Source organism: Ammospiza nelsoni, chromosome 12, assembly GCF_027579445.1.
Source record: "Ammospiza nelsoni isolate bAmmNel1 chromosome 12, bAmmNel1.pri, whole genome shotgun sequence".
Classification (NCBI taxonomy): domain Eukaryota; kingdom Metazoa; phylum Chordata; class Aves; order Passeriformes; family Passerellidae; genus Ammospiza; species Ammospiza nelsoni.
In genome coordinates, this window is record NC_080644.1 from 714276 (window position 1) to 741988 (window position 27713).

Consider the following 27713-nt stretch of genomic DNA (forward strand, 5'->3'; position numbering starts at 1 on the left):
TGGCCTTGCCAAGGAAAGAAATAATTCCTTGTCCTTGGCTTTTGGTCCTTTCTCACCAGGCTCTCCTCCTCCAGCGCTGCCAGACTGGCTCTGGCTGGGGACAAGTGGACTTTCTTCAGTGGCACTGCTCAGGTGCTGTGGTTTGTAGTTTGGACAAAACCAGCCCTGGTAATGCCACAGTGCTTTACCCACTGTCCAGCAGGGCTGGCACAGCACCAAGCCTTTTCTTTTCCACACTCTGCCCCCACAGTGAATAGCCTGGGGGGGACACACAGCTGACTCCCTCAGTGACCAAAAGGACAGTCCACACCACTGGACATTGTTCTCAGCAATAAAAGCTGAGGGATAGGATGAGGAAAGAGAGATGTTCAAGGTTATGGTGTTTGTCTTCCCAAGTAACATTTATGAGCTTCCCTAGGAGCTGCACAACACTTGCCTGCTGATGCAAAGTGGTGACTGAATTCCTTATCTTGCTTTCTTGCTTGTACAGCTCTGCTTCTCTTACTAAACTGCCCTGTGCCAACACACTCCTTCTTTCTCACTTTTGTCCTTCTGATCTTCTTCCCCATCTGGCTGGAGGGGAGTGAACACCTGCTTGGGTATTTACCAGCCCACCACAGCTAGATAGCTTTTCTTCCATTGTCTTTTCTTTCTTTCACAATATATCCCCTTTTTCCTATGAGATGGTTATTGCTTGTGTGGCATTAAATCTTTGTTAACGTTGCTTTTCCACTTTACCTCTGTAGAATCTGCATTTGTCCCTTATCAATGCTTCAGGATGCAGGAGCCATGTTCTCCATGCAGGGCAAGACAGGCCACAGGGCCCTGGGAAGGGATGTAGCTCTTGTCCTATGGGTCCTGCATGTTGTGTGTCAAAAGTGATTTGTGAAGTGGGTGTGAACAGGAGCTGTGTTTTATCAACAAAGCAATTGCTGTCCTGATGAGAGATTGCAGAGATAACAGAAGCAGGAGAACATTCTTTTACTTCTTACACTTCAGAGAATGCCCATAAAGACCACCAGCAGCAGACTCTGACAGGAAGGAGATGAGAGAGAGAGTGGTGTACTGGGCCGAGCAGAACTTTCAGGTGATTATTTTTCTCTCTGCTCTTTGCTGGGTACTGAACAGAATACTTATACAATTCCAGCTGTGAAGCTTCCGTCTCCCAGCAGAGGCACCACGGACAAGGTAATGGAGCCTCCCAAAAATTCTAGGTCCTCCTGCTTGTACCCCCAACAATGTGCTCAATGGCAGTGGGCAGGGGTGTCTGGCCAGCTGCAGCAAGGGCTCCTGAGCAGAGCTGAGCGGGCTGGAGGCCAGCCAGACCAGCTGGGAAATACGTGTGCACACTGGCACACACTTCGGAGTGCCACCCCCTGTGCCTCCCTGTGTCCCTGCCAGGCCGTCCCATTACTGGCAAAGGGCAGAGAAGACCGGCATCCTTCTTGGAAGGGTCCTGCCTTTCCTCCTGTGAGGGCTGGCGGCTCTGGAGGCAGCTTGAGAGCAAGATGCACATGTGAGCGAGAGGTGACAAGCCCTGGGAGTGCCCAGCAGCTCCAGGCTACTGCCATGAGCAAGAAATGCAGTTGTTTGTACAGTTGCTCTCTTTTCCAGTTGCCATTTGTTTGTAGACATGTCACAGCAGATGCACCTCACCAGTACAACAGATACTTGGGCTCGTTTGCAGCTGGCACCAGTAAATGTAATCCAGCTAACCAAACACTCTGTTTGTCAGAGCTGTCATAAAGATTTGTTAATTCCCATTGACAGAAGGCCTTTCAGGATAGTCTGTAATGAGGAAAGAGGAAGAACTTTTAATTTATAGACGAGAAAGAATGTAATCCAGAGAATACTGCACCCTGCCCTTAACAAACAGGTGTTCAGCATTGGAACAAACCCCGGGCAGAGGGCAGGCAGCGGGGAGGTGAGCTGTGCAGGAAGGAAGGCAGGGCTCAGCCCCAGCTTTCTGCAGATGGCACTGGGGTTTCACCTCCCCATTTGGGTGACAATTGGCTGCTGTCTGTCAGCAGCTGCTGTCTGCCCACTGAGGGCAAACATGGGCACAACACCCTGGGTTCCTGCAGCACATGGGCCCGTGCCCAAGGAATCTGGTGGCAACCAGGTCCCGAACAGAAACGGAGGGGGCTGTGCTCACAGCCCAGTGGGGACTGGCTGCCAGAGGAAGCTGCAGATACTAGAAGTTTCCATGATTTTTATTTACTGAGGAGCAGCTGGAGAGGTTTCCCCAGCGTGTTTGGGTTTCCAGATAAAGCCTTGGTCAGAAAGCAGGTGGAAGAGACCCTGTGAGACGCTTTCCAGCTCACTCGTTGACTTGCTGTCTGTTCTGGGCCCGTTTCTCCAGCCTCTCTTGCCTCAGTTTAGGCATTTGTAAAACAGCAACAGCCTCCTGCCGAAGCCTGTCACTAAACATAGCCCATTTGTGCTGGGAGAGTCACGTCGTGAGACAGAAGGCCCATCACACACTGCTGGGAGAGGGGACTCGATGAGTCACGGCACAGCACCAGCTCTGAAATTCATGAAATGCCCGAGTTCACAGTCAAAAAAATTCAGTGTTTAAAACAAAAAACAAGAGAGGAAAATTCCTCTATGTCCTGTCTCTGGGGTAGCACCTCCTGGCCATACCTGTCAGTGTCTGAACCGTGCAGCCAGCAGAGCCCGTCTGTGGGTAAAGGAGCGAGCTCTGTCATAGGGACAGGGCTGTGGCTGCTGCCTGGCAGAGCAGTTGTTGGTGTGGCAGGGCACAAGGCGGCATGAACAAACCTCCGCTGCCAAAATTGAAGACGAGGGGCTGGGGTCAGGAGAGCCGCCTTTCCCTGAAAAGCAATCAGGGCTGGAGAAGCTGGCATCACTCCTCAGCGAGGTGCTCCTCACCCCGTCCCCACCCAGGGCAACAGAGGAGCTCCGTCTCCCCAGCCTGGGTACTGAGCCACTCAGCCAGCAGTGCCAGCAGGTGACGTGGCAGTGTCCCTGGGGACACTCCCTCCTGTGCCCTTTGGGTCCCCGTTTCCAAGAGCTGGTCCCCTTTGCATTGCAGGTGAATCACAACCTTTGCTGCCTGGCTACAGCAGCTCACCTTGCTAAGCACTGGCTGCAGCCACGCCATGCGATTCCCATTGTCACTGCTTCCTCCTGGATAAACTCCAGATTGAGCATGTCAAAACCAGACTAAACATGCAATGAAAAGCAAACAAACCAAGCATCCAATAGTTTCAAGCAACAGATAACAAAGCAACAGGAGAGAGATTATCTGTTGAGAACTAGTGCCTGGAATTTGCCTGCCTATGTATTTATTTATGTTTATACATGCAAGTCTGTGTGTATATATGCACCCAGGCATATGCTACTGCACATAGCTAGAAAACAAGAGAACAAAATGTTGTACATGCTAGGGCACTTGAAGAAATGGAAAAACAACTCTGTACAGTGAAGGGTCTAAAAGTGTTTTCTACATTTCTTAGTCAGCTTAAGAGAATCTCTCACATCTATCCCAAAGCAATAAAGCAAAGCACATGCTTTCCCTGCCTCCTTAGTGGCAGCTGAACCTTCACCTGTGTAATAAAGAAATGTCCTCAGTTTAATAACAAAGATCATTCCTCTGCCCAGTGAAAGTACCGTCAGTTCTCTCTTTTTCAGTCTCAGACTGAGAGAGGGGAGTGAGAGGAGCTGATCCATTTGTGCAGAGGTTGTTCTCAGGCCAGTGCAGCTCTCCAGCACGCACATCCCAGCCTGCCAAGATCTTCAGCAGCCGTGATGGGGCCAATCCTGGGTGATGCTGCAGCCCCCAAAAGGCAGGTGTTTTGTAAGCCCTGTTGGTACTGTGGTGCCATAGCCATAGGCATTTCCTCCTCACATGCAGCCCACAGATATGGCCACTTTCAGACCACTGCTGATCTTGGTGTTCTCAGTATTGCTGATTTTGTCTTTGAAAACACTGGCTTATTTTGGATTTATACTATATTCCATGCCAGATCAGGATCTGGCATCAGGTAAGCTTAGAGCTGAATCCCTCTCCACAACCCAGGAAATATTTTATCTTTACTATGAATCCAGGCTTGGAAGGGAACTGATGTATTTAAACACTTGTAGGATAGTTCTACAGTAAATCTGGTTGAAGCACTTCACCTTCCCTACATCTGGCAGCTCCTCACACTGTTGCTGCACCCACTGCAAAGAAGTTCAGCACTGCTCCAGAGAGAATTGACTCAAGGGTGACTTCAACATGCCTGAGATTACCATGTATGTAGATAATCTAAGAGGCAAACCCACGTGTTTTCAAGGCCAAAGACTGTCATAAGAGCTAAACCAACTTCCTAGAGGAAATCTGGCATGGCCTTGGCCTTTAGAGCCGACAGACTCCACTCCCGAGCGAGAACAAAGTCCTGGGCTGTAAATTAGCACCTTCCCCAACATTTCCAGCACAAGGTTACAGCTGGTCACTAACGCATCTGTGCCTGCCCTCCATGTTCTACACAGCTATCTCTTTAGGCTGATCTGCATAATTTAAGAATTAAAACTAAACACTATGTTACCTACAGCCACATCATCTTAGATGAGCTTAAACAACTGTGAAATTCCTGTGATCTATTAAAAGCAACATTCAGTGCATGCATTAATCAACAGATGCTCAGTCGCTGTGCATCAGAAAACCACAAGTGAGAAGCAGCCTGAACAGCCTCCTGCTGAAATTATTACTTTCCTTGTGACCAAGTCCTTGAAACCCCAGGTGCACCGTGATGCTGGAGCGGTGCTTGCCTTGGTTACCTCAGTGGCACTAACTCGGACTGGCCCTTCTCGCTGGAAACAACAGGTCAAACAGGCAGTGGTATTTCCTGCTGATGAGTCAGAGATGAGACATGAAAATCACCATCTCTTGGCACAGGACACTTGGGACGTTATAATTTGGTATCACCTGTGATTACTCCAGCCAGTGTGCAGCGCTGAGCGTGTGTGTGCAGCGCTGCAGCTCGGTGGGAAGGAGACAGCTCCGAGTAGTCACCGACTGCTACGTGCTGCTTGCTGCAATTTCCTGTTCTCACACAGGAGCCTGACCCAGCAGCCCTCGTTGCCTCCAACTGCTCTGATGCTCCCCCCTCTGATGCTCTCTTGTTCTCCATCTGCCTTTTTCCCTTTTCCTGTTGTTTTTTTCCCTTCAGATCCAGGCCTTTGTGAGGTTCAGTCCTGAGTTTGTGTTTATGTTGCCAGGCCTCTGCTTTCCTGGCTAAATCTTCCTCTCTTCCACATCCCTTCCTGAATCCTTCCCATGGCTCCCAAACCCCATCTGTGGTTTCCTTTTGGCCATGGCCAGCAGGCACAGAGAGGACGAGGTCAGTCACCTCCTGAAGACTTACATCTGCACTCATCCCTTTTCTGCACCAGTCCCTCATGATTAAAAGCACATGACAGCTAAAAGGCCAGTAAAACAAAACAAGTGTGGAGCTTTCTGATCACACCAGTTGAAAGATTCAAGGAACAAAAAACAACCCAAAAAATGAGGCTGAGGCCGAGGCCAATGCCAAAACCAAAAAAACCCCAAACAAAACAAAAGCGAAGAAATAGCAAAGAAAAAGCAAACCAGTACAATTTCTGGCCTTCTTTCTTAGGACAGATGACCTACTCATTATGCCAAACACAACTCACATGACTAGGAAAGAGAGTTTTAAGATTTTCCTCTTGTTGTGCACCAGCCTGGTAGAGAGCTGAGCATTGCTCTGGTGACAAGGGCAGGAGCCCTTTGCCACTGGTGAAGATCACACAGGACTGCAGGCATGCCCTTTTCCCTGAGCAGCTGACTTTTCCACCACTGTCTGACTGGATTTGAACCACCAGGAATGGACACAGCTACTCCTGCCTCAGATCAGTGTGGGCACGGCTGTAAGGGAAGAGGAGCAGGTGCCTGCCATGGCAGCTGCTATGAAGTACAAATAAAGGGCTTCCAGCTGCACAAGAGAAAGAGTTCTTCACCCTGAGAGCAGTGCAGCACGAGGACAGGTCTCCCAGAGCAGCTCCATCCACAGAGACATTCCATTCCTTAGACATTATCAGAATTTCTCTGGAGACAAGACCCTGAGCAAACTCCTCTGACCTTGAAGCTAGACCTGCTATAAACAGAGGACAGGCTGGAGCTCTCCAGAGGTGCTTTCAATGATATTTTTCTCTGATTTTTAGGAGGACAGGATGCTGACCTGCCAAAGAGGACTAGGCTGCACAGCTGGGGAGCTTCTTCTGTCCTGTGACCCAGAGCATGAGGTGTACTGCATGGAGGAGAGGGGAACATGGTCCCCACTGTCCTTCTCTGCCACAATCCCACTGACTCTTGGTCCCTTTCAACAGAACTTCTGGCTTTTTCACTGTGCTTCCCAGAAAAACAAATAAAACCCCCAAAAGATATTATGAGCTAAGACCATGCAAGTTTGCAGAAGACTAATTTCTTCTTAGAGGCATTCTCAAGGGGAACACTAATGATTCACCTTTTAGTGACCAGCTACTTCCAGCCTTCCTTGGCAAACTCTGAGTTTTAGTTTTCACAGAAAAAAGGAAGACAGTATTCACAAGGAAATTTCCTGTGTTTCATCAGCTTAAGTGCATCTCATTCTGGATCAAGCTTCATTATTTATGGATGAAGTGTTGTTCAAAATCTCTACTCCAGTATATAATGAAAACTGAGATCAAAAAGCAGAAGTGCCTGGGTGTGTGATGTGCTGGGGGCCTGCAGTCCCGCTGTTTCCAAGTGGAGGAAGATGTGCGCATCACTCTGGAGATCAGCTTGCACCACTTTCCAAAGCACCAGTCTCCTTTTTCACTGGCACCTGTGAGCTCTGAGTCACCCCATGGGCTGTGCCTCTGCTGAAGCCATGCACTCTGTCCCCAGTGCTACTGGGATGCAGAGAATGAGTTAATGCAGATGGGATTAGCAAACTGCAGATCATCGGAAATTAGCCAATGTGGAAAAAAACCTTGGTCAGAACTGTGGTAAGACTATCTAAGTAGGTCACAACAAAACTACATCAGATGAGCAAAGGAGGTGTAGGTTCAGTCTGTCAACAAGAAACCAGACATTCTCCCGCTCTGCCCTGCCAGTAACCCGGAGAAAAACAGCTACTGTCCTAGTCACTGGTTTTTAAAAGTCAGGCATGTTCATAACTATTCATGCGGCTTTCACTTTTAAGTAAATGAGTGTCAATGTCATAAATCTGAAATTTCATTTGATTAAGTTCACAGCTGATATTTCAGAGGGCCTTTAAAACAATTTGAGGTACTCAATGAGTGTGTTTGTACAGCTCCCCTTTTATTTCCTGAGCTAGTCAGACCAGAAATCAAAGAAATGCATGTGATGCTGTTATACACTGTCCCATGTCCTTGTCAGCCCAGCAGCTTGAACTTGCACTGGATGGATGATGGATGGATGGATGGATGGATGGATGGATGGATGGATGGATGGATGGATGGATATCCTCAACTGACTTTATAAGCAGAAAGGTGCTAATTAGCATTATTTTCCAGGATGCACAGGAGACTTTAGAGACCCAACCCCAGCAGCAGCCTGGGCCAGGAGGGCATTTGAACTTAGACCAAATAAAGCTGGTCTAAATTTTATTTTAACTTGCTGATTAAAATCACTAATTAATTACTCACTGCTATTTTAATTCAAGTGCATTTTTATGCTGGTTTTGAGGCAGTGGCTTTTGATTCAGCTCAGTGGGACGTGTCTGAGGCTCTGTTGTTGCTGTAGGGCCAGGCTGTGGCTGGAGGTGGGAGCCGTGACCAGCTGTGCCCTGCACAGGTCAGCTCAGCCAGCGCAAGGGCTCCAGCAGGTGAACGTGTCTGGGTGGAAAATCAGGATCCACGTCTGCCCTGGGCACTGCAGAGCAGGCCTGGTGTGACACTTGCAGGCATCTCACCCTGGAGTCACAGCAGCCTGAGGGACAGCCTGTGCTACCGCGACCGCAGAGGCGGCTCTGGGGACAGGGAGCAATGGTGGATCTGGGGACAGGGAGCGATGGTGGATCTGAGGGACAGGGAGCAATGGTGGATCTGAGGGACAGGGAGCAATGGCGGCTCTGGGGACAGGGAGCAATGGTGGATCTGAGGGACAGGGAGCAATGGTGGATCTGGGGACAGGGAGCAATGGTGGATCTGAGGGACAGGGAGCAATGGTGGATCTGAGGGACAGGGAGCGATGGCGGCTCTGGGGACAGGGAGCGATGGTGGATCTGAGAGACAGGACACGATGGTGGCTCTGGGGACAGGGAGCGATGGCGGCTCTGGGGACAGGGAGCAATGGTGGATCTGAGAGACAAGACAGGATGGCAGCTGTGGGGACAAGGAGCAATGGTGACTCTGGGGATGGGGAGCAGTGGTGGCTCTGAGGACGGAGAGCAATGGTGGCTCTGGGAACAGGGAGCAATGGTGGCTCTGGGATACAGAACACGATGGCGGCCCTGGGGACAGGACACTATGGCGGCTGTGGGGACAGGGAGCGATGGCGGCGCTGCAGCCGCTGCCCCCGCCGGCAGGGGGCGCCCCAGGCTCCGCCGCCCCGATGCGCGCGCGGAGCGGGAACGGTGTCGCGCGCCCGCCGCCGCCCCCGCGGCCGTTCCGGCCGGACGTGCCCGCCCGAGCGCCGGAAGCGGCGGCGCGCGGGGCGCCGTGGGAGCGTGAGCCCGGCAAGATGGCGGAGTGAGTGCGGGGCGGCCCGGGGCTGCGGGCCACGGCCATGCCGTGCCGTGCCGTGCCGTGCCGTTCCGTTCCGTTCGGTGCCGTGCGGGCCGGGATCGGTCGCGCTGCGGGGCACGGGCGGGCTGTGCTGTGCCGTGCCTGCCAGAGGTGCCCGTCCCCTCCGCAGCGGCTCGCGGTGCGGTGCCGTGCGGTGCGGCCCCAGGCCCCGCGCGGTGCCGGAGCGGCGGGCACGGGCCGCAGTGGCAGTGGCGGAGGCACCGCAGTGGCAGTGGCGGAGGCACCGGGACCGGCAGCGGGGTTGTTGCTGTTGCCGTTGCCGTTGCCGTTGCTGTTGCTGTTGCCGTGCCCAGCCGGGTGCGCCGGTCGTGCCCTCGGTACCAGGCTCGGTGCACAGCGGGGTGGGCGCTGCGGTGCGTGGGGCACTCAGCAGCGGCTCCGGGAACAGGAGCGTGCCGTGTTTGTCTGATCGGACTGCTTCTGAAGCACGCCGTGAGGAGCCGGTCACCGGCACGAGCTCCGGGGGGTGGGTCGGTGTGTGCGTGTCTGTACTGGGCTCTGTCGTGTTGCTCCCGTCCGCTATAGTCACACATTGTGTTGTCCTGACAGGTCTGCAAATGCCACCCGCGAGGTCATCAATGCCACCCTCCACACTCTGCTGGCCGCCACCACCAAGCTGGTGGCACCTACGCCTCCCAAGCCCATCCTTCCAGTTCAGACTGGAGTCCAGGCACAGCAAGAGGAACAGTCCAGTGGCATGACGATTTTTTTTAGTCTTCTTGTTATAGGTGAACGATGAATTGAAAGTCTGTTAATCTCTGTTAACTGTACTCTGTGTCTGAGGACATAGGCCAAATCAAAATCATAGTTATTATTTCTCTTCTGGTTCTCTCTGTGCGCAGGCACAGGGGTTTGGAACATTTGTGGTGATGGAAGCCACTGCTTACACTGGTGCTTTGGTTTATTGCCAAAGTGAAGTCTACTAAATCATTAGAAGTTTGCTTGTGTATTTTAAAAATACTACTTAAAAGTATATTTTACTCTTTTCCAACGCTCCTGAATCTCCATTCTTTTCCCTTCACAGCAATTTGCATCATATTGGTGCATTTACTGATAGAATACCGGCTTCATTTTTTACCAGAGAGCGTGGCTGTTGTTTCCTTAGGTAAGTAACCATGACATTTTTATGTTGGATTTGTGTTAATCCAGGGACTGTCAGTAGTGTGCACTGGAAATGTTATGAATATGAACGAGGTCAAACTTTCTCTGGAGAAAGAGGTTCTCATTTATTAAAATAGCTGCCAGGAACGGAGTACCCAGGGTAAGCCCAGGCACCCACAGAGCGAGCCAAACCAGAACAGTGCGCTACCCCCAGGTGCTCTGGACTCTCCGCACACAAGTTTCTGAAAAGAACGGAACTGCCCCATTTATAGTCCCCTTCAGGCCAGGATTGGTCCATTTTGGATCCGCATGGTGATTGGTCCGTTTTCAGGCTTCCCATTGGTCTTTAACGCCATTCATTCCGACCAATCGTTCTGCAAGGCTTCAAGTGATTGGTCAGATCTTCGATCCAGTCTCTCTTCATCCTCGCCAAACCCTGGACCCTTCTAGAACATTCTAATAACTCCCCTTAACATAATGCAATTAATATAACATAATTAATACACTATAATTGAGCTATACCCTAATTTAACTTTTACCTACCTATAAGAGAGATAATGCTCTGTTGTGTGTTAGCCATCACTAGAAAGATACGGCACACTGAATGCAGTGAAGAAAACAAGTCATTCTCAGAGTTAAATTGATTGAATAAATAAAGAAATGAGCATACACACAGAGACCGGCCCAGGAAAATGACACCTGTAGGGACATCACTGCCTGAGTACTTTGGCATCTTCCTCTGGTTTGCATCCTCGGGGCAGGACAAGATGTGCAACACGCCCTGGTCATGAGGCTCCAGCCTTCCCTTTGAGCTGGTACATGAGTTTATATTGGTGTTGGCAGATTTATGTCTGAGTGTGGGATTTTAATGTAGCTGGGGACTGCAACTGTCCCAAAAACTCACCTGGACTGCCAGACCCTTAACTGTCCCAGCAGTACCATGACAAGAGCTTTTCCTATGGCTAGGGCTACAAGAGTGTCATGCTTCATGGAGATCAGGTGTGTACTTCATTTGGAATAAATTTGGAGTATTTCTGAGCCTACAGTTTTATGTCAAGGTAATTTAATTTATTCGTATGCTGCTGCTCCTGATTTATAAATGTTTAATTGAGGAGCAAATCAGTTAAAATATTGATTATTTTCTCTACTGTATTTTTCTCTAATATTCATTATTTTCTCAATGTACTCTCAGCCTGGTGGGAGTACAGCACCTGTGTGATTCCTGCAGCTGCCAGCACAGTGACCCTCTGGTCCTGCTAACGCTCTGCACAGCTGCAAGAGCACAGCTTGAGTTTCAAGTATGCAGTTTTGCCAGCAGTGCCAGAAGTGAGGTGTGTCCTGTTTTGACTTGTAAATTTAGCAGTCCTCTCAGGAAGTTATTGAAGGCTAATAAAAGTGGCAGCAGAGAAGAGAGATATGATTTTCACAAGTGTTTTTCCATCCATTGTCTGAGCTGCTCGGAAGCTTCTGGTTTATGTTTCCTAGAGGGTGTGTCTCTCCTGGTGGACAGGGTGGGAGTGCATTCTCTGAGGCTGGGTTTTGATCCTCATCCTTATAAGTTGCTGGAATTTTGTTGGTAAAAATAGTTTCCAGAAATGTTTTTTCTCTTTGACTTGTTACTGAGTTTTAACATGTTCTCAGGAAAAATAAAGGTTGGTTGCAATAAGAAAATGCCTATAAAATTTTTAAAAAATGAGGTATAGATTAACTGGTGCAGACTAACCCTTCTAATTAGCCCCTCGACAAAACTGACCTGCCTGATTTAATAGAAACAGCTGATCTAAACCTACATTCATTCATTTAGTAATAAAGAAAGAGTAGTTTGTAAATGCATGTGGCATGTGAATGGCTGTCTGCATTCTGTCCTTCAAGGAACAGCAGACCTTTGATGTTGCTTCATTTATGTTTTCCTCTTCCTTTCCACAGAAACCATTTCATGGAACAATTATTTCTCCCCTCTGGGACCGAAGCCTTCCCAGATCTTTGTATAAAGGAGGGCTTAGGCCTCGTGGCTTTGTGTGTGTGACACATCCATCAGCAGTAATCCATGTGATTCTGTTTGTGAGACTCTTTTGTTAGCTGCAGCAGGAGAGGAGGTCTCATGAGTCACAGAAAAGCACACTTTACATGAGTTACAGGAAGGCATACTTCAGGCTCCTCAGACACCCTGTACCTTTTGTTTGGAGTATTTGGCTTCTGTCCCAGTGTTTGACTGTGAAGTCTCCATTCTGTAAATTATAAAACACAAGTAGGCAGAGGCACAGATCTGAAATCTGGCTGAAGACGAGTTCCCTAGAACTACTTGAAAACAATTAATGACAGTTCATGAGTTATCTTCTTGACTTCCAGAGGAAATCTTGTTACAGTTTTATGTTTGAAGATGTATGGGAGGAAAGAGTGCTATAACCTTTAACCACCAAGTTTGCAGCAGCCTTGATAAAATTCTATCTTCTGTATTCACATTATTTCTACATGACTTAAACAGTGTGTAATTCATTTGGAAAATAGTTCTGACAGGATCTCCACCCTGATCAGAGTTTGTTGCCTTCTTCATTGCCAGAAAGGGCTATGATTTCATTCAAACAAAATTCATTTTTGTGGAGAAGACTGATTTCGTTTAAGCTGCTTTAACTGCAGATAATATTGAAGTGACATGAAGCACAGATGCCTAACTCATAACTTCCTGATTCTTCAGCAAGCAAGGTGCAATTTCATTTGAGTGCAGCTAGGATGAGAAGTGGTTTTGAGTAGTTAAGCCTGTTGTCTTTCTGACCCAGTGAGCATCACTCTCTCGGTAGGTCTGTTCGGAGCTGGGATATCCCAAGAGACAATCTGTTGTGCAGGGAAACTGCAGTTATGTAAGGTATTGGAAACTGGGTATTTGGGGATTAAACCCAAAACCACTCAGTGCTTTCATGGTTTAGGGATGAAACTAACTTGCGCTATGTTTTGCATTGTTTTCACTTCTAAAACTTGGAGAGCTGATAAACAGTGACACATTTTGTTGCTATTTCAGAATGTTTTCTTATTCTCTCCTAGGTATCCTTATGGGAGCTTTTATAAAAATCATAGAGGCTCAAAAGCTGGCCAACTGGAAGGTATAGTTGTAACAATTAATTTTTAAATGTAGAAAACTCCCTAAATCTTACAAAAAAGGCTTTGTAATACTTGGTGTTTTAGAGGGCAAGTCCTGGCAGAAGTTTCTCTTGAGAGCTGAAGTCTCCATTGAAGGAAGGATTTTGCCTCCTGCTGTTTCTCCACATTATCGAAGCAATGAACTCTTCACTATTCCTGCTTTAATTTAAAATCTTGCAGCATTTAAACTATGATTTTGTTTCACAGCACTGAACAATTTATTAGATCAGTGAACTGATTGAAGTCACAGTGATTTGAATTGCCAGTTCTAAACAGAATTTATATCAGCCAGCTGAACATCTTGGTCTGAGTAGTGAATTTTAATCCTAGCTTGTAATTTTATATTTCTTGGCAGTTATTGCCCTAAAGGAAGATCTTTTTCTCCTTAGTTGAAATACATTAAAATGCATAGATTTTCAATCTGATGTAGCTTTTGAACTACATATTATACTTTTATTTTTTTATCAACTAACCACACTGGTTCTGTGTAAACTTGTTTAAACAATTACATAGCTCAGCAGTTGTGTTGAAATATTTCATTTTTACATATGAAGTCATTAGAAACAATGGGGGCTGCAGTAGTTAGTGCTTTTTCATTCATGATTTGTGTCAACTGGATTTGACTTAAAATTGAAAATCAATTAAATGGCCACAACATCAGCATTTTAAAGTAGTTTCCTACAGATTAAATAAAATAATCTGAGTAAGATCATGCATGTAAGAGAGAAAAAGAAAGCTTCATGCTCTGATTAGGGCAGTTGTTCTCTAAACACAGCAAATACTGATCACAGCTGATCAATTACATGGGGGTTTTCTGGGAAGTGTTGGTCACATCTTGGGAGGCATTGGGGAGTTGTGCTTGTTTGTGTTGTCAGCCAAGGTGGAAGGCCACAGATATCACATTATTATTTTTTATTTGAGTTATTTTCATTGTTATAAACCTTAGGTTTTAGCATAGGCTGTTGTAATGTTAGATCAATAATTATGGACTTTATTACATGGTTTTAAATGGTTCTAAATTTACTAAATACCTTCTCTTTATCTGATAAGATAAAAAATGCAATATTTAACCACAGGCTATATCCCTGTACAAAGCAAATCTTGGATAATCTCCCTGCCCTGAAAACTTTGCTGTTTAACTTCTGAGTGTTCATTCAGGTTCGGCACCAGGACCTTGTGCTTGCCGGTTGTTCCTGGTCAGCACAGCTGATAGTGAGAGCCCCCACGTTTTATTTTCCTCTGGTGCCATGCAGCACAAGCACAGTCCTTCCCTTCCACTGCTCTCATTCCTCGTCCAGCCGTGTCTCAGGTGTCTGTGGGGCTGCTGAGGGGCAGGGGCACGTGCTGTGCTGGCAGGAGCAGGCAGAGGCAGCCATGCACTCGCAGGGCTGTGCTGCACACCCAAAGGATGAGTTTGGTTTGCTGAGCCCCCAAATCCTACAAGATGATTATCAGGCAGGAATGAGACTGTAAATAAAGAGATGAGTACCTCTGTTTTGAGAGCTGGTGTTAGAACAGAACAGAACAGAGCAGTCCATCAGCCGTTCACCCTGGGTTTAAACAAGTTAGTCAGTGCTTGTGGAGGTGACAGCTCTGGGGGAGCAGGAGGGAGGAAACAGGTGGGCACAGAGACTGGCCCCTCAGCTGGCATTCATTTGCCTTCTGTGCCTGCTCTGCCAGCAGAAGAACCAGGGTGCCAGGCTGGAGGTGCAGCATGAGCAGTGTTAGCCAGGGATGAGATAAGTGACAGAGACTGAGGACACAGAAAATAGCATCTTACCTCATGGTGGATTCCATTTATATCACTGTGATGGCAAAGAGGAGCCATCAGAACAGTCCCATTGAATTCAGCAGAAATGACATCTGCTGAGAAGAATCCAGCCTCGGGCCCCTCAGGTGGTGTGTCACCTGAGCCTGGTCACCTGCAGGGGCACTGGGCTGATGATGTGATTTTCTTGTCAGGTGATGAGTTTTCCAGTGAAACTGCTTGGTCCCAGTTAACCTGTTCTGTTCTGTTCTAACAGTGGCCAGGAGGTCACTATTCCTTGGCAGTCCTTACAGATTTCCAAACTCTCAGACAAAGTGGGAATACTCTTTGTGGAAGCAGGAAGATTTTTCCTTTACCATAAATAACCTGTTTCTATGCAGCTTTTTTGGAGACAGTAATTTAAAATAAGTAACTCCTAGTTTTCTGTCACTGGGTTGAAAAAGAACAATAGAAGCAGCAGCCCTGGAATAGTGTACTGTTCTTCAGTCTTGTATTTCATGATAAGAAGGGAGAAAGATTTTTCATTTTCCATCACTATTTTAATAGCTTTTCTTTTGGAAGATTTGATGTTATTTCAATAATGATGATATCCCTGAAATTAAAATGATTTTTTTTTTTGCAGGAAGAAGAAATGTTTCGTCCAAATATGTTTTTTCTGCTTTTGCTTCCACCTATTATATTTGAATCTGGATATTCACTGCACAAGGTCAGTCCCTGCCAGACACTCCTTTTGGATGTTGAGGTTTTGTTTGGAACAGATTCTGCTTTTAGTTATCTCCATGAAGCTTAGGATAATTGCATTAAATTCCATTATATTAATCATTAGGGAATCGAGAGTGCAAAATTTAAACCCCTTCAGCCCAGAGTGCAGGGAGTGTAGCTTGTTGCTGATAACTGAGTGCTGGCAAGGTGTGGGGCAGGGTACAGACGAGGTTTTCCTTGGCTGGAGAGGTTCTTACCTCACCAGAGCTGTACCAGGGCTGCTGTGAAGGAGGAGAAGTGGGAAAGGTGGGGTCACTCCACAGCTAAAGAAGAGGGAAATGTGTGTGAGGTTGTGAGCCTTGCCTGGGGGCCCGTGTTTCCATGGGCATTTCTCACAGCTCCCCTCCTGGCCCAGGGGCTTTGGTGCTCCCTTGGGCAGCCTTGTGCTCCAGCTGTGCTGCAGGAGAGCAGGGAACAGTGGCCACGGTGATACCAGGAGCTGCTACCAGCACTGGAGACCTTCTCATACAAAATCACAAGCAATGGACTAGCAGCTGGGAAGCGTACAAGCCTTTTTCACATGCCCTGTCTCCAGCAGAGGGATTAACTTACCCTTTTGCCAGGTGGGAAATATGTCTGAGTTCTGATGAATATCCAGCTGTTTGCCTGAGGATTGGGCTCTTGCTATGGTGCCAGCCAGGGAATCGGTGCTGGGAGTCAGAGGAATTGCTGTTGTCCTCAGGAGAGCAGCAGTCTCTCTGGGCAGATGGTATGGATGTGTGTCCTGGGGTAGCTGGAACCAAACTGAGCCTTTGCAATGGGAAACCCAGTTGTGAGTTTGAATCTAATTAAATGGAAACCCAAACATGAGTTTTCCCTCAGGCCATTTGTACTAATTTACTTATTTTATTACTGTGTTCCAGGGTAATTTTTTTCAGAACATTGGTTCCATCATTCTGTTCTCAGTATTTGGCACTGCGATATCAGCTTTCATTGTAGGTGGAGGAATCTATTTCCTGGGCCGGGTAAGACTTACTGTTTAAAGCACTCCATTTTATCTGGCTTGTTGTTTGCAAGTCCCTTTTTCAAGAGCAGACAAATAGAGTGAAGTGAATTGCTGGGTCACACAGTGCAGTTCTCTGCTCTCACCAAGGCAGTGTCACACACCCCTTCCGTGGATATTGCTGGAGAGGCTGTGCAGTCTCCCTCCCTGAAGTACTTCAGAGCTCTCTGCACACAACCCTGGGTGCCGTGTTCCAAGGGCCCTGTGAGCTGGAGGGGTGGGGTAGGTGACCTCAGGGGTCCCTCCCAGCCTGAGCCACTCTGACACAGCATGTCTGGGAAAAGCAATTAACACTTGAGCTTTGCTTTTTTCTAACTTCCACAGTCTTCCTGTTGGAAGGCTGTTCTAAAACCTGTGTTCTCTAGAGCCATCTTATACTCTACAATATTAATTTTGGTGTTTCCCATTGGCTACATATAGACACAGATATTTATCTTTTCTCTCAGACTTCATTGGAAGGCCAAGCATTGTATACTTTCCTCTTTGCCACTCAGATTTCTCCTCCTCTGAATGTCATGGTTACCCTTTCTGACTCTGCTCTAGTTCCCTGATCTGGGGTGACCAGAGCTGTAGCAGTAAATTACAGTGGGAGGGCAGTGTTAAACTGGACAACATCACTACTGTGAATTTTTCTTCACAATGAATTCAGGATTTGATGAATAGTTTGGTTTTTAAGAACAGAAGAACACCATAGTTAATTGTGATTATGTTCTACCTATTCTTTCAGGCTGATGTAATTTATAAACTCAACATGACAGACAGGTAAGCTCTTGGGGAAATGGTGTAGTTTATGGAATAAAGCTTTCTTCAGGATAGCTGTAGGTGGGAAATGCACTGCAGTTGGCCACCTCTTTTGGTCAGTATATAGACTGCTGAAATTCAACATTGTATATGAAACTAAGAAATAGATGCAACACTTCTATACCATATTTATTACCCTTATTTCCAAATAGTATTGTATTGTATTCCATCATTTGCATTCCAGTCTATTCTGTTCTGTGCTCAGTGATTTCTTGAGAGAGATACTGGGTATTTTAACCAAACTTTAAGATTTGTAAATCTTGATTAGCTGGTATTATTAATACATGTGATAAGGGTATAACTTCCTTGTCCACATCCTCTCTTAAAAGACAGGGTAAGTTTTTCAAAATCAATAATGTAAATTTTTCAAGAACTTGGCAAGTGGCCAAGTTCTTATGACTGGAAAGAAAGTACTTTGTTATCACTGTGTAGAAACTGTAACACAAATGAGCTTTGTTACAGTTGTTCATGTAAGTTACTAGGTAGGTGTTTTTCTTTCACTTAGTGTCCTCTTTTGTGTTCTCCCAGTTTTGCATTCGGCTCTTTGATATCTGCAGTTGACCCCGTGGCTACTATTGCCATTTTCAATGCCCTTAATGTGGATCCTGTGCTTAACATGTTGGTTTTTGGAGAAAGTATTCTCAACGATGCAGTCTCAATTGTCCTGACCAAGTAAGTGCATCGGAGCCACACGTGTTTATGGAAACAGTCACTAAGTCACTACACTGTTTTCTGTTTGTTTTTTGGTCTACAGTTATTCTTCCACCTTCCTTTGGAGCACATTGTGTATTTCAGGTGTGAGGCTGAATCCTGCATGGTGCTTCTGTGTCAAAAGCAATCCATAACATGAACTGCACGGGCAGGGGACAGTAAATGGTTGCCTCATTTCCCTACCTCAGAGCCTTATCTCATTGACCCTAGATAATGGATTCATTCTAATTCCATTCATGATCAGCTCTCTTTCCATGGAGGGTCCTGGCAGCAGGAGCCCCAGATGTGACCTGTCAGGCACAGCAATATTCACCTTCCCTGCTGCTCTGTCTCTGTGCCATTGGCTTGTGCCCAGAGTGCCGCTGTGCCTGGGGAGCAGTGCAGTCCATGCACTGGGGTCGTGTTCATGTTGGGGCTGCAGACAAGAGGAACCTCCAGTATCCTTGTCTGTTGCCTATGAGAATTCTTTGGGGCTGAAAGAGTAAAGAATGGATAGGTGTGTCTTCATCTTATTGCTGAAACCAATAGACGTGACTGTGAATGTACAGAAGGAACAGCTGTGCCAAGCAGGTAGTGAAGTCAGAGTAATTTTCTAAGGGATTAATTGCTTTTATTACAGTTGTGGTGCTTCCAGTGCTGAAGGCTAAAAGCAGCCAAAAGAAACACTAGCTAGAATCTGTGTGTTCTTTGCACAGAATTGTCATTAAATATATTCCTGAAATTCAAAGAGATTTCTTCCCTTTCCTGTTAAGAGCTGCTTTGTTTTCCTTCAGTGACCTTCTTGTCTCTCATCCACACCTAAATATTTGATGAGAGTTCTTCCTGTTCATTTGTTCTTCTCAGAGGATCACATGAGTTTTTAGCACTGTAAAATGTGTTTTCTTTTCCTTCTCAAAGTTTGAACATTGTTTTCAAATGCTGGGCATCACCATAGCCTATTTACGCCATTCTGGGATTCTTCAGAGGAGCAATGCTGGGTTTTTAGCAGAATTAGGTTTCCCTTTGGGGATTACACTGAGGCTTGATTTAACATCTTTTGACATTCCTCTTGTTATATATATCACAGTAAAAGCCTTTTAAGAGTGGTAGCAACAAAGAAATTGGAGTCTTTTTTGTTGTTATGCTCAAAAGATGTTTGATATTTTTGGATCCAGGCTTAGAATGTATAACCATTTCTTTTTATTTCTCTTTTAATTGTATCTAGCACAGCAGAAGGTTTGACAAGGGAAAATATGTCAGATGTAAGTGGATGGCAAACCTTTCTACAGGCACTGGGATACTTTCTCAAGATGTTCTTTGGCTCTGCAGCACTTGGCACACTTACTGGTCTTATTTCTGCATTAATATCCTTTTTTAATTTTGGTGATATATATGTATACATTGGTGAACTGCAACATCCTAGTAGTATTTTTCTCCCCATCTTCTCCAGCATTTCTTAGAGGATATTTCTTATTAGACATTATTTCGGTTTTATGTTAGTGTGCATGGGAGTGTATTAAAAGTGGCATCAAATTTTTATGAACATAATTAAGGTATGAAATGTTGTATAATAGCTTATGTGCATTGGAGTGTTATAAGATATGGTAATTGTTTTGTAAATTCAAAATATATTAATTCCATTTCAATACCAATCCATTTTAACAAGCATATGGCTTCTTCTTTACATATATAAAACAGTTAATTAAAAAGAAAAAAAAGCTGCTTTTCCCGGGGGCCTTTGAGTCAGCCCAGCTCGTTTGTCCCTATGGATCATGTGCAGGCAGCTGAATGCAGACACTGTTCTGTTTGGATTTACCCTGGGTTATATTTTGCCTCTTCCACTTCCATGAATTGGTTGCTGAACAACCCAGGAGCTGCTGTGCTGAGATCAGGAAGGCTGTTTGCTGTGGCCCAGACACCTTTGTTCCTTCTTGGGCTGGTTTAATGCTAGCTCTGACTTCACTGTGTGAGCTCTGGGCTGTGCAGCTGTACTTGGATCAGCTGGGACACACTGCCAAACACTTGGTTTGTAAACAGCAGGAAGAGAATATTTGATTAAATACAGACTAATTTCCCCTTTTGGTTCATCAGCCTAATTCAAAAACTTTGAAATTATTCCATACATCACAACAAAAGAGGGAAACAGATGTTTAACACGTCTTTGACTCATATCTAAATTATACTAAGTCAAAGAGAAAAGCAGCTTGTTTGCCCTTTAGAATTACTTGTGCCTGAAAAGTATTTGACTTACCTGTTGTTATCAGTATTGTAGAGGCACATCAATAAGAGATCTTCTTCTGTGTCTATCTCTGTCTTCTGACAGACTTCTAGCAGCAGTAGCTTCTATAAGACACATTCCTCTCATAAGAAATTACTAATCTTTCCATACTTGAGTTGAAGGCCAATAAGTAGATTTTATTGGTTATTCAGTAGAAGTACATTAAGCGTAACCATTGTTTTGTAATGGAATGAACACATCAAAATATTTCTTTGATTTATTTTTTAGTTTACTTTTTCCATAACATTTCTGTGCGTACGTACTAAAGCACATTGATTTAAGGAAGACACCTTCCCTGGAATTTGGGATGATGATTATCTTTGCTTACCTTCCTTATGGACTTGCAGAAGGGATCTCACTCTCAGGTGAGTAGCAGAATGAGTTCTGACCACACTGTTTGGTATATTAAAATATTTGTATTGCTGCAGAAGCAGGTTTTGCCTTGTGAGAAGATGACTCTGGAGGGTCTCAGCAGTAAATCCTCGCAGAGTCCTGTGCTGACTGTCCCGTTCCTGCCCACAGGTATCATGGCAATCCTGTTCTCTGGCATCGTGATGTCTCACTACACTCACCACAACCTGTCCCCAGTGACACAGATCCTGATGCAGCAGACACTCAGAACTGTGGCTTTCATGTGTGGTAGGTGCTGCCTGCTATTAAATCTAATATTAATCCTTTAAAATGTCACTTGCATGGAGCTGTGGTTCTGTTGGGAGCAGCAGAGGTGTGAATTTGCATCCAGGCATTTGTGTGTCCGTGGTCCTTGTCTTTAAGAGAAGAGTTCCTGAGAGTGGAGGCTGGAAGGCACTCAAAAGTCACCTTTCCTGCCACGCTGGATAAAACATGCAGTAGATCTCTCTGCCATCCTGCAGGCTCCTGCTAAGATTTGCCATAAGATTGATGGCCAAATAGAGATCACTGACTCCGGTGTTCCTCTAGTCTCTTTTTAGTTCTAGGAGGTGGGGGTTGATGGTATTTTTAAATGTTTTTTAATACAAAAAGCTACTTGCAAAAACAGTAACTTTACATATGGAGGTTTTTGGAAGTAATGGTACAAGCAGCTCAGTCCTAGAGCCTTTCCAGTTCCTTTTGCAAACCAAGCCTTTGAAGAAATGACATGTTCCTGCATTACAAACATGTCCCTGATTTCTAGGGGCTGCCATGAATGAATTCTGTATTGTTTGCAGGAGGATGCAGTGTGATCAGGGAGTGGCTTTGCTGCAGAGGGAACTTAACCACTCCTTAGTGAGCACCAGCAGCTCTCCAGGGTTTGGTCAGGAAATCCTGTTTTATGTACTGTATGTAGTAATTAATAGCAGGAGTAGAAAAGATCTTCTAGAATTGTTTATTTAAATGTGATTTCTCTTTTTCAGAAACGTGTGTTTTTGCATTTCTTGGCCTGTCAATTTTTAGTTTTCCTCACAAGTTTGAAATGTCCTTTGTCATCTGGTGCATAGTAGGTATTTACTTCCTTCCATATCTTTTTAGATGCATTTTTTGGTATTGGGGAGGGGGAAACACCTTACAGTTAAAAGATTTTAGAATAATTGTTATGATATATGGGGTTTTATAAAAAATTCTCTGACTCCTTTCCTAATTCTTTTGTTTTTAAACCCATTTCAGCGTGCCTTAGTGCAGTGACTCTGTGGATCACCTGTTGCCATTATAATGGTTTAATATCAGTATGAGAAGTGTGTTCCTTTTGCAGTGGGGGCAGTGTGGGTCCCTTTCCAGCTGTGTACAGCTGTGCACACTGGCCCATTCAGTGCATGGTTCAAGGGAAGGATTGTTATCTACAGCTTCCCCAGACAGGGATATCAGCACAGGGAACTGCTCTGCCTGCACTGCACACAGCTTCCCTAGCTAATGTATAACTAAGGTGTGACACTTCCTTCTGGGTGGCATTGCTCTCTCAGGCATGATGCAATTGTGTAATTTTGGGGTGATTCATAAAGGAAAACAGCACAGCCCTTCAAGGATCCTGCTGACTAATTCTAGGATATTTACCTTATCAAGGTCTGTTTGTAGTGGAGCTTAAAAACAATGCTCTGAGAAAACCTTGCCTTTTTCTGAGTTAAAGTTTTCTCTGTGTTTGTTAATTGTTTGCTGTTAAATCAATAGTCCCCTTTTTTTCTTTTCTGCTCTCAAAAGTGTTGCTTCAGTGTGGGGTATGTTTTATAGCCTTACCCAGGGATGTGTTGAGAAACAGGCTGACGTGTATTTGTTTGGCTCCTGGCCTTTCTGAGCAACAGGGAGACAATAGAAATACCTTATTGCCTCTTGGCTGCTGCACCAAGGGACTTATTAAAGGAGCTGAACTGAGGAGCACTTTTACCCAAAGTACTTCTTGGTCTCCCTGGAATGTCTCCCGGGTTCCATTTATTTATTATAAGTAAAGCAACTTGGTCACCATCAGTGACAGGTCTGATTTAGTTTCAGTTAATCAGACAAAATGTTTCAGGAGCAAAATTCCACAATGCCATGTGCTGAGGAGTTTCTCTCTGTTCATGGAGCAGCACACCTGCCTATGAGCAAAAAGAACATATTCACCTTGCCCTGTAAAGCCAGCTGCAACTGGGGCTTGTGGATGTAACACATCAAATGGTCTTTGCTTTTATTTCTGTTTTTCAGGTGCTGGTTCTCTTTGGTAGAGCAGTGAATATTTTTCCACTTTCCTACCTACTCAACTTTTTCCGTGATCATAAAATCACGCCCAAAATGATGTTTATCATGTGGTTTAGTGGTAAGTTAAAGCTCAGAATACTGAGAGCCAGAAAAAATGTTTTATCTCTTTCATTGTGTGGCCCACTTGAGGAGGAACCGGTTTCTCATTGGTTGAGCAAAACTCAGCTCATTTCACTGTTCTGATACCCAAGTGTAAGGAAATGTTCTCTTTCCCCTTTGTGCTGGAGGACTTTGCTCCGGTGAGGCCCACAAGAGCTTTTCTGCGTGGAGGTGCTTGTCTCTCTAGGCCCAACAGCTTCACAGTTTGACCAAGAGTGTCTGAAATGCTCAGACTCGTTTAGGGTGGCAGCCCAGTGGTAGCAAATGGGCACGGACAGGATTGTGAAGGCCCTGTGGAGGGTGGAGAGTTGTGAAGGCCCTGTGGAGGGTGGAGGATTGTGAAGGCCCTGTGGAGGGTGGACAGTTGTGAAGGCCCTGTGGAGGGTGGACAGTGGTGAAGGCCCTGTGGAGGGTGGACAGTGGTGAAGGCCCTGTGGAGGGTGGACAGTGGTGAAGGCCCTGTGGAGGGTGGAGAATGGCTGCTGGGCTCTCCGGGTGCTCAGGTGCTGCTGCTGTTGGTGACTCTCCCTTGCTGCCCTGCTCTCTCCCCTGAGGATTACGTGGTGCCATTCCCTATGCCCTCAGCCTGCACCTGGGCCTGGAGCCCATCGAGAAGCGGCAGCTCATCGGCACCACGACCATCATCATCGTGCTCTTCACCATCCTGCTGCTGGGAGGGGGAACCATGCCCCTCATCAGGCTCGTGGACATCGAGGACTCCAAGCCCCGCAAGAGGAGCAAGAAGGACGTCAATCTCAGCAAGACAGAGAAGATGGTTTGTTTGGGCTTTCATTCACAGCGTCACTGGGGTTTGGGTGGGGAGTTTTTTTCAGTTCAGACATTTTTTAGGACTAGTACATGCTTCTTTACTAAAAAGTAAGATGAAGGCAGTAGAAAAAGCCAAGGCAGTAGGACAAAGCCAAGCAATATAATTTTAATATATCCCAAAGACAGAGTTTGGTTAGTGTTTATACAATATATGTGTTTGGACAAGGGAAGGAGAAATAATCTCTTAATTCAATCCAATTACAGGTTGAGCTATATAAATTAAAGTAATCCCTGGAAAAGTATAAAGCCGATGATAGAGGATTGAGTCATACACAAAGAGAAAGTTGGTACAGTGTGAGACGGAAATTAATTATAAAAGGCAGATGGAAATTATTTTGAAAAATGCAAAGGTCATGAGAAGGTCATAAGAATGGCCCCCCTCTGACTGGACTTTATTTTAAAGCAATTTCTGGCAAAGCAAGAGATCTGACAAAGCCAAAAGCCACTCTGGAACCTCTTGTGCAAAAGAAGAGACTAAAAAGTATCACAGAACATTTTTTGCCTGTTTTTCTCTAAACCATTGAAAAGTATATGCAGAGTATTGTTCTAGAGGATCTTAAGAACATTTTCTCTTTGTATGAGGTTGGTTGTAGTCTTCAGAATGCCCTTGCACTGTCCACACAAGGAAGTGCAGGCAGAGTGCAGGGACAGGGCGTTTGACAGGGCTCGTTTTCAGTGGGACAGTGACAGCAGTGGAGCTTGCTGGATTAAAGCATTGTCCAGCTCACAAGAGAAAACCTGCACAGTCGAAACCTGTTCTCAGCAATAGTGACAATACAAAACATGGAACATTTGAGGTCTTTTCCCTTTCAGCATGGAAAGGGAACTAAGTGGCTCTGGGATTCAATGGCTGAACAGACTCACAGTCCTAAGCCCTGCGAGGCTGGGATGGGGATCGGTTCCATATTGTTCCAGCATGACAACTGGTTGTGACAAGGGACACCACAGAGCAGGGGCTGAAGCAAGGTGGTGGTGGGATGACTACCACTTCCCTCGGTTATTCCATCTTTGTGATTTTTCTAGGGAAACACCATAGAATCTGAGCATTTGTCAGAGCTCACGGAGGAGGAATATGAAGCCCAGTACATAAAACGTCAGAACCTCAAAGGGTTTATGCGGCTTGATGTGGAGTATTTGAATCCTTTCTTCACCAGAAGACTCACACAAGAAGTAAGTCTTCCTTATCTTCTTGAAGAAGAGAAACTGGTCGAGTTGGTGGTTGTCCTCAGTACCACACAGGGCTCATCGTGCAGCCACACGACGTGTGTGGGGACAGTGGGACATCTGTGTATTGCTCATCATAGAGAGAGCAGCTGTAATGAGCAGCTGCTCTGTAAGTTGGATTAAATGAGCATCTCAGAGCTCCCCCAGTTAAACTTGGTGTAGGGATTTGCTGAACTCGCCTGTAATTGTGCAGGGAACCATGAAGGGCATCAGGAGTCCCTGGCTGCTAGAAAAAGCTGCTGCCACTCGGGTAGAGTTTTTAAAGAGCTTTCACACACGCTTCCTGCCTCTTAATGTCAGTGGTCCTGTGACTTTGGAGCTGTGCTGTTGCTGCAGAGTGCAGTTTGTGTCTTGGAAATAGGCACCAGCATTGCACCCTGTGCTTTCCAGACTGCTCACTTCCCAGGGCTCTGGGGCTGTACATGCAAAACAACACCTGACAGTAATTTAACACTGAGTGGCCCCAAGGTGTAAATGCTGTGCCTTTTTCACTCCCAGGCTTCAGAAATCTGAGGCTCCTTAGTCACTGAATTCACTGTTTTTCCAATTTCCCATGGAAGCATTTTGGCTGTGGAGTTAATAATTTTGTGTAAGTACGCATTCCATCTTCCTAGCCTGCTCAAAAGTACTGTTTTTCCTCTTGTTTTGTACTTTTCAAAAGTACCGTTTCAGCACTTTCCTACAAAAACTGAAGTAATTTATTGCAAAACCAGAAAGGAATCAAAAACCAAAGTAAGCATCTGATTCGTAGTTGGTAGCCAAAAGCACGGGCTGCCATCCAGATTGCAACCAAAGGCTGGAAAAATAAGCATGTGAATCACCAGGGCAGGCCACAAGCTTCCCAGTGTCCCTGGGAGCACGAGGAGCAGAGTCAAAGCCTGGCCCTCCAGACAGCATTAGGATTGTTGAAACACAGAGCAGGACTGTCTGGAGAACACAGGTGAAAACACCCCTCACCAAAGCTGTCATCTGTAGCAGTAATGATGTTTTCTGTTGGGAAGCAGGGGGGCAGTGGTGCTCAGAGGCAGGAGCAGTGATGTCCCAAGCTGTGCCCAGCCCTGCCCTGCAGTGCCCACGGGTGACACGCTGTGCTTTGCTTTGCCCCAGGACCTGCACGACGGGCGCATCCAGATGAAGACCCTGACCAACAAGTGGTACGAGGAGGTGCGCCAGGGCCCCTCGGGCTCCGAGGACGACGAGCAGGAGCTGCTGCAGCAGAGCGGGGCCGGGGCGCGCTGAGCCCCCCGTGCCTCCGGGGCCGGGGACGCGGGCTGCTGAGCCAGGGCTGGGCTCCTGCACTGCAGTCCGTGCTCCTCGTTCAGGTGACACCCACAGCTCTGCTGCCGCCGTTCAGGAAGGGAAACCCACAAGGGTCAGACGCTGGCTGGGCTCAAGGAAGAACCTTGTGCTCAGACTTCACTGCGCAGCAAATTGCAGGCAGCCCGATGAAGGGCGAACCATCTGCCGTGGAATGAGGCCATTGTTAATGGGGATGGGCTTGTTCCCGTCCCAAAACCTGCTGGGACCACACGCTGCAGGACAGGGCCGTGTGTGGCTCTGCAAAACAACAAATTGCACTTTACCTTTTATATATATATATATAAATATATTCATTCACAGCATGAAGAGTCTTGACAGCTTATACTGTGAATTTGTGTCAGCACTAGTAAGGGAATCTGACTGGAGGAAACGTATAATTTATGGAATTTGCACATTTTGAACCCAGAAAAGATGCATACCTTGACAAGAGCAGATGTTGCACATACAGGGAATCACCTCTGGAAATGTAGCTTTGTCACTTAAGAAATCCTTGACGTCTGTTTTATTAGATTTTTTGGTTTTTATGGTGAGGGATCTGATCCACAGTACTGATTATAGCATGGTTTTGGGAAAATGGGGGTCTGTAACAGCACAGAGCTGCGTTTGAAATTGTAGCTCTTTTCTTTGGCTAAAGCCAGTTGCAGTTGGGTTTCTATAATTGGCAGTTGCTCCTTGCTAGCACTTTGGCTTCAAATCTTAGAAAAGAGCAGCTTCTGTTTTGCCTAATTTATGAAATGTCCCTAACACTCCAGAATTCACCAGTGGAATTTTTAAGCTTCGGTGGAAGCAAGGCAGGACATACGTGAGGAAAAAGAGCCTTCAAAATCTAATCCAGGTACAGAAAGATGAATATTGCGCGTGGCTGAAGCAGCCTCTGCTGGGAAGTGCCAAACAGCTTCCATTAAGCTGTCCCATTTTTCTCTTCTGCTTACGCTGTTTCAGAATCTTTGTTATCACTGCGTTTGCTCTCCATGGCCCAGTGTTTGCTCGGCATTGCCAACACCTGAACGTGTTTGTTACACATTTGCCATGGTGACACATGCAGCAGTTTGCTCCCACTGCCAAATTCCTCCTTGGCCATTTGCATTTCCACTGTCAGGATGTGAATTACAGTTCAGCACCCAAATCTGACATGCAAATGTGCATGTTTGTTTCTGAAGATGTGAGACTTAGTTTTGGTCTGGTTTTGCTATTGAGTTTTTTAATCCACTGCTTACCTACGGAGAGAATAAAAGTTCAAGAATGTATTCTGAATCCTGAACCTG

General features: G+C 46.1%; 1 protein-coding gene across 1 annotated transcript; it reads left to right on the forward strand.

Annotated features, from left to right (window-relative positions):
• Positions 1 to 8675: 8675 nt before the first annotated feature.
• On the forward strand, positions 8676 to 27709 carry SLC9A8 (solute carrier family 9 member A8). Its single transcript, XM_059481080.1, has 16 exons — positions 8676 to 8697; positions 9304 to 9482; positions 9779 to 9859; positions 12895 to 12953; positions 15381 to 15464; positions 16384 to 16485; positions 17251 to 17285; positions 17853 to 17996; positions 19240 to 19378; positions 20552 to 20657; positions 20815 to 20931; positions 21666 to 21748; positions 22924 to 23035; positions 23631 to 23851; positions 24928 to 25074; positions 26236 to 27709. The coding sequence occupies exons 1-16, from the start codon at positions 8690 to 8692 to the stop codon at positions 26365 to 26367; spliced, it is 1749 nt and encodes a 582-aa protein (XP_059337063.1). The 5' UTR covers positions 8676 to 8689; the 3' UTR covers positions 26368 to 27709.
• Positions 27710 to 27713: the final 4 nt, after the last annotated feature.